General features: G+C 42.0%; 1 protein-coding gene across 1 annotated transcript; it reads left to right on the top strand.

The window, feature by feature from the left end:
* The first annotated feature begins 7,306 nt into the window (after positions 1-7,306).
* LOC136796735 (uncharacterized) lies at positions 7,307-7,732 on the top strand. The gene has a single exon (XM_067051228.1). The coding sequence runs from the start codon at positions 7,307-7,309 to the stop codon at positions 7,730-7,732; it is 426 nt and encodes a 141-aa protein (XP_066907329.1).
* Positions 7,733-10,465: the final 2,733 nt, after the last annotated feature.

The raw sequence follows: 10,465 nt of genomic DNA, 5'->3' as shown, positions 1-10,465 counted from the left end.
AATTTTCGTCCTGCATATGCTATCGGTTTTTCACCGCCTTCGAAATTCTGGGAAAGGAGAGCTCCGATAGCGACCTCGCTCGCGTCTGTGGTGATCTTGAACGTTCTGTTGAAGTCGGGGAACGCTAACACTGGACGCGAGGTCAAGACCTCCCGGCACCTCCTAATGTTAGTTAATTGGTCCGGTCCTATTTGAAATCGTCACCCTTTTCTCAGCATATCGGTCAGTGGTTGAGTGAGTTCTGCTATTCCCGGTATGAATTTGCGATAGTAGTTCACCATCACCAAAAATCGTCTGATCCCGCGAGCGTTTCTGGGCAATGGGGCTCCCTGGATGGCTTTAACCCGTTCTGGATCCGGTTGCACTCCGTTCCTTGAAACCACGTACCCTAGAAACCTAATCTCCCGTAGCCCAAATTGGGACTTTTCTCTCGATAGTTTCAGGCCGAACTCGCGTATTCTATTGAAAACGCGTTTGAGGTGTTCCACGTATTCTTCTGGGTTCTCTTGCTAAAGACGATCAGGTCGTCCATATAAATCTGTGAATAGGATTCGCCCAATCCCTGTTGCATCTCGTCCATCAGACGTTGGAAAGGGAGTGGGGCCTCTTTTAATCCGAACGGCATGCGGACGAATTCAAAATGTCCCCGCTCCCTTGAAAAGGCCGTTTTTGCGGTATCCTCCTCGGCTATCCGTACCTGGTGATACCCACTCTTCAGGTCCAAACTGCTAAAAACGGTCGCCCCCTCGAGGCGATCTAGGATTTCCTCGACTCGGGGAAGAGGGTACCACTCATCTTTAGTCGCCTCGTTTAACTTCCTGTAATCCACTACAACCCGATAATTTTTCCCTATGCTCCCCTGCCCGCACTGCTTCTTTTCGACCACCCATAGAGGGCTATTAAAAGGAGAGTTACTGTGCCTTATAATACCCTGTTCGAGTAACTCGTCCAATTGTTTCCCTATAATGTCCCTCATAGCTTGCGGGTAACGCCGATTTTTCACGCAGATCGGAATTCCCGCCTTCAGGTTTATCCTGTATACCGTTCTCCCAGTGGTTGGTAGCGACTTGCCCTCGCAATAAAAAGATCTCTGTTCCGTCGGACTAAGTCTTCAACTGACTCGGTAACGCAGTCAACGGCCCCGATCTCCATGCGCCCCTTACTCTCCACCGTCGTGATAGCGTAGTGTAGTTTCCTTAGTCTGTACCTCCAATCTTCTTGGCGCACTTCCATCGCAAGTGTAGGACTTCAATACGTCGCATCCGACGATCAGATCGTATCCCGGCATTAACTCAGTGATGATGTGAATCGCGATTTGGGACTCGTATCCGGTGAGCTCCTTAAGGTCGAGGACAGTTTCCCCCAGCGTTCGACATTTGCCATTGACCGTTGATATCGAGCACTCGCATTTCTCCAGACTCCTAATTTTTCCGCTGCTCTTCTACTAATTACTGAATTCGTGTTCCCTGTATCGATAAGGAAATCGATACCAGTTGGTTGCCCCGCCCGCTACCGCGTCCCCCCACCAGCTCCACTCCCGACGGCCCTCCCCTCCAAGGGTTCTCCCCGCTTACCTCATGCCTCGCTGTAGCCGGACAACTGTGCTCAGATCGGATGCTCTTGTCTCCCGACGATTCGTCGCTGGTGTAGTGTCTTCTACTTCTCTCTCCGGCTCGTCTCCCACTCCAGTCCTGGTTATTGACCTCCATCGGTTCCGGCTACGGTTCTCTCCTGGTTGGCCAGTGATTGCGCCTCGGGCACTCTCTTGCGACGTGTCCTTGCCTGCCGCACTCATAGCACCTTGTGAGTTTACATTGCGATGCAATGTGACCTGTGCGGTGGCACTCGTAACAGCGCCGCTTCGATTTCCTCCTCCGGTCGTCTGGGCCCCTGCTTGGTCGTTTTTCGCCGTTCCCGTTGCGGTTAATCCGCCTGGTCGGGCTGCGTTGGCGTCTCCTTGACGATCTAACTTACGTCCAATCCGCTTCCGGTTTCCCGAATCGGGCTTCATTATGTATTTTTTTTTTATTATTTATGATTCAATTCAATATTTAGTATAACTCCAAATTTGTTTGTATACTACTCCTTTCAATTTTATGTTTCTCTAAATGTTGTGTTATCTCTTTTGTTCTTTAGCCCTGATGAAGACCAGAAACTCAGGTCGAATCGTAGACATAAAATAAATATTGTTTTTTATTTATATTGTTCTTTGCTCACCGCTCTCCCGACCAACTTCCCCAATCAATCAATTACTTTTATAATACAATACACCCATATATACGGAGCGGTGGAAAAACAAGTCTTAGGTCTCTTTGCAGACTGAGCTCTGAAAAGGTGATCTAAGGTGGGGATAATCCTTGAGATAGCATCAACGTAGGTCCTTCCTCATCGACGCTCGGAATTTGACGATGTTGAAAAACAGAATCGTACTGTCATAATTTGACGATATCTGAATGTGTTGGCTGGTTTCCGTCTAGCTGTTTTCTCTGTTTTCCCCTGCTTGGCCTAGCTTGACCATTACTTAGGATATCTTCTCTTCTTCCAGGAAGGTGGTCTCTCTAGTCAGCTACCCTGGGATCCCTCTACTTACACGATAGGCCCTCTAAGTCTGGAATTCCTCTGCTTTGTGCTGTGTTCTTATCATTCGTTTCGTCCTCTCTGCTTCCTTGTGTTTCTTTCCAGTCGTATCATTAGCTGATCATCTTTTGGGAGAGGGATCTGAGACTTCTCCTAGGAAAATTGAAAATCTTTTTGATGTTCAGAATACTTTGATCTTCTATTTTTGGGTCAGAATTAAGTGAAAAGGTGTACCGTAAAAAAGTGCGACCTACCCCGGGTCCTACATTTGGTAATATGTAACAGTACTGTAACAGTGCTGGGTCGATGTCGCCAGGGAACCTACAATTTTATTCAGGATCAGTACCTGGGTTTCTATGCTTGAGACCCTCTATTGTGAAAGCACTTACCTGTAAGTTAGGAATGACTAATTTTTAATATTTCTGATATATATTCATTGAAACTGAATTTCCTTTCAACCCAATATTCTCAATACATAGACAATCTCACATATATGAGTGTAAAACTATGTTTATATAAACATTTTTATGGCCATGATTATGTTGTAGCAGGGCGGATTTTTTTCAACCGACCAGTTTGAAGTCGTCTCGTCTGTCCACAGTGAATGACTACTTATGTTGCCTAAACATTGGTTTAAATACTTTTTAAACTGAGCACCGATAAAAATGTTTATCCTCTGAATAAAAGTATTGATTATAAACTTTTGCTCAAAGTGGTTTACCATACAGGAGTATTGATTATATACTTTTGATGAAAATAGTTTACTATTCGGGAGTATTGATTATATACTTCTACTCAAAACGGTAAAACATACGGGAGTATTGATATATACTTCTGCTCAAACATGTTTACCGTACGGTAGTATTGACTATATACTTCTGCCCAAATAGTTTACCATACGGAAGTAGTGTGAAGCGTGCCTTCAACCTAATGCCAGGCACCCCTTCACTTTTGAATTGTTGGTTTGATTTCAGTGGACTGCATAAAATAGTAGTGATAATAGTGATAAATAAAACATAATTAATATAAACGAGAAATCTATTCTATAAATTACAGTTGAATTGGGGGTGGGCGAAAGAACAGGTGTGCTAGTTAATTTTGAATAATGGGTCTATGCTTGAATGATGCTGATGATAATGGTTGAATTGTATTGATAGGTAGACTTACTCCATGGCCCTGTTATTCTCTCTTCATTCCTAATCTTCCCCCTCCCCATTTCTGTTCCGGGTGGCACTTCAAAGTGTTTCTACTCACTCATTTTTTTTAGCAGAAATAGATGACGAGAAACAAATGTCTGCCAAATGGCCAAGGTTCGCTAGCGAGTATAAGTGCTTTTGTTTCCTCGGTCACATGGGGCGCTGGTGTTACGATACATATACTTCTGCTCAAAATGGTTTACTAGACGGGAGTATTGATTTCATCGTGTAAACTATTACATTTGCTGTTACACTACTGTATTATCAGGAACCGCTAGGTACTTCGTAGTACAATCAACTAACTGTACATGCCCTATATGTAGAAGTCTTGACAGTGAACTGTCGCAACTTATGAGCTCATTGTATGGTTCTATAAAATTAAGAAATATTCAACCTAATTGTTATTATAGCCATTCAAGTTGAACTGTTCGCAAGGTTATCGTCACATCAGCGGGTAATCAAGCACTGTCATACTTTCTTACTGCTGTGATATTAATTACACTACAGATATCAGTCATTCGGAAATTAGCCTTTATTTTTTATATAGGACTGTTTTGGCTAAAATGTGATGAATGTTAATACAGTAGTGCAACCTAAAATACGTTAGGTTGAGGAATAAAAGGACATTAAACACTGTACCACCCACTTTATGGTGTGTTATTGCTCAATTGTTTTAGGTACATAGATAAGAACTTTTAAAACCTCATAAAAATATTTTATGACCCTGATGTTTTTAAGATATTAAACTGTACTAACTCATTTATTTTGTTTAAAGCTCCAAAGCTTTTGAATGAGCAGAGATCGAATTTATGAAATATTTATTGTATTTTATTATTAATGATTATATTTTATATCATTTTGGCATTGTACAATTATTTTATTCCTATATCCAGAATTTTCTAACGCCATCATCTTTTATTAGGAGTGTTTGATAGAGCAGAATAAATTATATTTACTTCATTAATTTAAAATTTCAGTTAAGTTTTCCAATGCTAATTGTAATAATGTAATTTATATGATTTTTAATTATTCATTGAATAACCTGGAAAATATAATAATAACAATGAATATTTGTTTAATATTTGGAAAAAAAAAAGTACTGAGTACTAAAAATATACCAGCCGATAATGTATTGGATCTTTATTTATCAATAACTGGATACCTGGTGGAGCCATGTTACCTTTGTCAGTTGTCAGGCCCAAGAAAACTGTTTATCAAATATTCATCCTAAATATTTGATTTGCCACGCTTGGAAATAGAATTCTATTTTTGGAAACTCTTGAGCTTGTTTTTGGCTTACTCCAGGTAAACACTATTCCTCTCTCCCTTGGTAGTGAAGAATACTCTTCCTGTAAAATATATAAACATAAAACGTTTCCGAATTTTAAATCTTTCGATCAAGATTCATTCTATATTCTGAATATTCATCATTGATTGAGGTCACTTTGCCAAACGATCCCATGAGTATGACTATAAAGTAATTTGATAACTAATGATTATTATAAATAAAAGTGGTATGCCATCCAGGCTGTGAAGAATCAAGCACAGCCTCGCAACCGAAGTGCTGACTATGGCACAATTATATTTCTAATACTTTTTAAATAATAAAACCGGGGAATTCGTTCGGACTTGTAATGACCCATTCACTCACTAATAGGTTACTATATATTTAAAACCACAATGCTTATAAAGTATAAATTGTTAACGGTGGGGAAGTGAAGGAGGGAAGAGTGAATGAGAGAGAGACAGAATAGATTATTAGTTTAATCATTTATCCTCTAATATATTTTTTTTAGTTTAAGCAAAATGTTAATTGGACAGGTATATTTTAAACAGAAATGACGGATGATATAAAAGAAATTGTATTATTTCATTCTTAGGTTGTCAAATTATAGATACTGGGCGACTTGATAAATAAATACTCTTGTTATAATTTAACATAATCGTGTTAATCAAATGACTAGATTTTATATTTAGGTTAGTTAATTGTATAAAGTTTTTTTGCCACAGAATATTAATAATACTTTATGTATTTTAGTTGATAATTTTAGATTTTAATTATAGTATTAATGTTGTCTTTTACATTGTTATCTCCGATTTTTATGTTATTATTCAAGAGACTTTGGACGTCAAAAAAAAAAAAAAAAATACCATTGATTTAGTGATATGTATAATAATGCTACATTTGGGTATAGGCTCTAGTTTTTATAGGGTTATTCCGTAGAAACAAATATAGTATAAATAAGTAATAAAATAAAATAATATTCCATTTAGTTTTAAAAAATAATCAATATATCATTATCATATAAACAATATGAGATATCACGTATTGGTTCTGATAAATAAATTGTGTTTATCTTTACATGGTAATTGGATTGTTTATTTTTAAAAAATCGCAAAACCCTATATATATATATAAGCTACGGTATGAGTCAGCTGTTATTTCGATATCAGCTGACTGAGGGGATCAGCTGATCGAACGTATATAAGAGATGTACCGAATACAATAAAGCCAGTATTTTACAGCAGTTCAAGCGAGGTAGATCTTATTCCTTCTTCTCTTTTTTGACATTGTGCTTTCGCCAATACTTAACTGGTGCCGAAACCCGGGAACTTTAGATACCGGATTAATTTTCAGTCTAAAAGAAAATTTTTTTTATTCATTGTTCTCTTTGACTTATGACCAGTAAAGGATTAGTGAGAAAAGCAGTTCTGAACCTAGAGAATATGAACCAAAACAACCAACCTCAAGCTGCAGTCAACCAAGCTTTAGCAGGTGCCAACCCACCTCCGCAGGTGATGCAACCATTACCAGAAGTCTCTTTAGCGCAATATCATGCCACAACGCTAGAATGGATCAAGGTCCGTACGGCAACTGCCCGATATCTGACCTAGAAAAATTCACCGGAGAGACCGGAGAATTAAATCATTTTTTAAAAGGGGGCGAACGCCTGATAGGACGAATAGAAGCGAAGATGTCGGAGGATCTACTAGACAGCGAGGATGCAAAAGCACTGAAAGCAGCGGTAGTCTGCCGTGTAAAAAGAAGTATTCTTAATCAAATTCAGGCTGACGAAGAGACCCCTTGGAGAGTTATCAAGGAAAGATTAAAGAAGGCGTTTGGAGGAGGACGGTGGGCCCCAGAGGAAGACATATTCATGATGATCCGAGAGACAAAGAAACCAAAACAGTCTAGTGGGCAATATGCCGCGGAACTCCTGGCTCGCTTTAACAGAATTCAAGATAAACTGAGCGAAATGATGGAAACAATTGAGGTACAGGGCCGGATGCATTTCTTATCACTGGTGCTAAAGATACAATTGGCAAAAGAGCTAGGGAAGAAGGAAGGATTTCCGAGAGAGCGCTCGTTTGTGGAAATAGCCCAAGATCTCATAGAAGCGAGCGCTAGAGAGGTAGAGGCCCGAATGGAAGTAGAAGAACCAGGGTGGACTCGGATAGAATACCAACGGCCAAGAAACATGCCCAACCCTTGGAGAAGAAGAGAACATGGGAATGGTAGAAGAGAGAGAGCTATGGACCAAGAAAATAGAAGAAGCCTAGTTAAACCCAGAAACAATAGTCGGCGGGAGGACCGCAAGTGTCACGGATGTGGTAAAATTGGACATTTAGTGGCGCATTGCCCGCGCACGAGGTGCTTTGAATGTGGCAATGAGGGGCACATAGCCAAACAGTGCCCATATTTGTACCGAAGAAGAGATGTGGGCCGGGGCGAACCAATGGAGATCAACGCCCAACAGATACGGAGAAGCCACCGTAGGTTCAGTAGATCTTCAGATGAATCTACGCAAGCATCAGGAGCATCAGAGACCGAAGAAGAAGTCGAGGACCCAAGGAACCGAGGTAGTCAAGAGGAGAAGGTAGAAACAAGAGGATGGAAGCGAGGGAATGGAGGAGAATGGAGACGAGGGACCGGAGAGAGGAAGACGCGAGACATCTGAAGGGGTTGTCAGCGGAGAGGCGACCGCACACTGCTAAATTATAATGTGAGAGAAAAGAGCGGCGGTCTGCCTATAATAGAGATAGCTGGAGTGAGGTGCCTGGTGGACACCGGCAGTTCCAACACCATCATGTGCCGAGAAGCCTTGCAAAAGCTGTGTGATGGAGATAAGATGACCAAGATTCAGAAATGTTATTGTAAATTAATCACCCTGGGTGGCCCTTGTGTGGTAGAGGGGGAGGTAGAGATAAGTTTGACCCGGTGGGGATTTAGTAGAGTAAACTTGCCGGTACATATTGTAGGGAGTATGCCGAGGGAATACAAAGTGATTGTGGGGTGTGACCTGCTAGGGAAGGTGGGTGTTTTGGTTAAGAATATCAGGGGAAATTGGAGAATTATGTTAGGGGGTAAAATGTTCAAATGTCATCGACAGAAGAAAACTGAGGGCGCACGAGTCGGAGCCATTAATCAGGCCGAGAACTGGAGGCAGAGGCTTAAGAGGGAATATGAAGATATTTTTTTTAAAGAAGGAGACATGCTCGGGGCAACAGGGAAGACGGTACATGAGATCACACTGAAACAAGACAAGGTCACTTATGTGAAAGAGAGGAGATACCCGCAGGCGCTACGTCACCACATCAGGGAAGAGCTTCAAAGTTTAAAACGCCAGGGAATAATTATCGATAGTACATCCCCGTACAATAGTCCATTGTGGGCGGTAAAAAAGAAGAGCGTGCCTGGTGAAATTAACGAAAAGTACAGGGTAGTAATAGATTATAGGAAGCTCAACGAGAATACTATAGACGAGAAGTATCCGATCCCTAGATTTGAAGATATTTTGGACAGGCTGAGTGGGTCAACGGTATTCAGCACATTGGACTTGAAGGCCGGATATCATCAGATCAAAATGCACCCTAAGGATCAACATAAGACGGCATTCACTTTCGAGAGGGGCCACTACGAATTTACAAGAATGCCATTTGGACTCAAAAATGCTCCCATAACTTTTCAGCGCCTAATGGACGAATTTTTAAGAGGAATTGACGAATCTGTTTGTCAGGTCTATATGGATGATCTGCTAGTGTTCAGTAAAAATGAAGACGAACATGTTCAACATCTACACAGCGTATTCCAGAGAATCAGGCAATTTGGACTCAAATTATCGGCAGATAAATCATCGTTGGGGCAGGAGCAAATTAATTTTTTGGGCCACACGATTTCCAGGGAAGGAGTTAAACCCGACGCAGAGAAAGTCGCAGCTATACGGAAGATGACAGTGCCTAGGGATGTGAAGGGAGTTCGGAGGTTGCTGGGAACATTAAATTATTACCGGAGATTTGTTCCAGAAATGGCTGAGTACCTCGTCCCACTCAACAACCTTCTGAAGAAAGGCAGGAAGGTGATCATCACTCCGCTGGTGGAAGACAATATAAGGCGGTGCATGGAGAAGCTGCAGCAGGAGCCGGTGCTTGCTTTTCCAGACTTCACTCGGCAATTCACTATCACCACAGATGCGAGTGAGTATGCATTGGGAGCGGTGTTGTCTCAGGATGGTAAAGGGGGAGATCGCCCAGTGGCATATGCCAGTAGGCGCTTAACTGAGACGGAGGCCAGATACAGCGCACTGGAACGAGAGCTCTTGGGAATAGTATGGGCTGTTGACCACTTTAGGCCCTATGTATTTGGCAGAAGATTTAGGATACACACTGACCATAGGCCTCTTCAATGGGTGGGGAAGTTGAAGGAATCTTCGGCTAGGATTACGCGTTGGAAGGAGCTCCTGGCACAATATAACATAGAAATAATCTATAAGCCAGGAAAAGAAAATGTCGTAGCCGATTGGTTGTCTCGAGCAATTACTGTAAATGCAGTAGAAGAGGAGGCTGGAGAACCGTCTAGACAATTCTTGCGGGAGTGGGCACCGGGAGAGGAAGAAGAACAGAATTTGGCGGAGGAAGAGGATAGGGAGGAATCTTCGTCTAACGAGAGCTCGGATGAAGGAAGACCAGCAGATATGGAGGAACTGGAGGACATAATAAACGACAAGAGGTGGCAGATTGTATGGAAGACCAGGACCACTGGATTGCTCAAAGTTGAGTCCAGCAATTATGGGAGGAGCAATATCACGACGATTTGGTCACAGCCAGGCGTGAAGAATGAAGAGATCTGTAGAACCTTGAATAATGCCTCTAAGCCCGGAAAAAAGTGTCACCTGTACGTGGGAAATGAAACCGTTTGGGAGAAGATTAAACGGCTATGGGGTGATGAGCGCATAGGAATGGACAGGACATTCGCCCGATGCAAGCTGATGGTGGAAACCGTTCAGGAAGACGAACGCCAGAGAGAAGTGACTGTCGCGTATCATCAGGGCAAGACCAATCATCGCGGAATCTCGGAGACCCTACAAGCATTGAAGAGAAGATACTTTTGGTGGGGGATGAAGAAGACTATCGCAGAAGTTGTAGGAAACTGCGAAGTTTGTCAACGCACAAAGTATGACAGACATCCACCAAAAGGCAGACAAGAAGAGACACCTACCGCAGATGCACCGCTCAATGATTTACAGGTTGACACTTTCACGTGGAGAGGATTTAAATGGATAACCATAATTGATCTGTTCAGTAAGGTGGCAATGGCACACCAGGTTCAGGAAAAGTCGTCGGAAGCAGTGCTGGCAGCTCTCCGAATGTGGTTTCAAGTTTTACGGAGTTCCGGAGCGCATCTCTTCAGATTC

The sequence above is a fragment of the Halyomorpha halys genome, unplaced genomic scaffold (assembly GCF_000696795.3).
Source record: "Halyomorpha halys isolate HHAL.00 unplaced genomic scaffold, Hhal_1.1 Scaffold970.1, whole genome shotgun sequence".
Taxonomy (NCBI): Eukaryota; Metazoa; Arthropoda; class Insecta; order Hemiptera; family Pentatomidae; genus Halyomorpha; species Halyomorpha halys.
The sequence above is the reverse complement of the archived record's forward strand: the minus strand, read 5'-3'. Positions and strand labels throughout refer to the sequence as shown.

What these genes read in the sequence shown, in the direction of transcription:
- LOC136796735 (XM_067051228.1), top strand. Translation starts at nt 7,307, where the DNA reads ATGGACCAAGAAAATAGAAGAAGCCTAGTTAAACCCAGAAACAATAGT.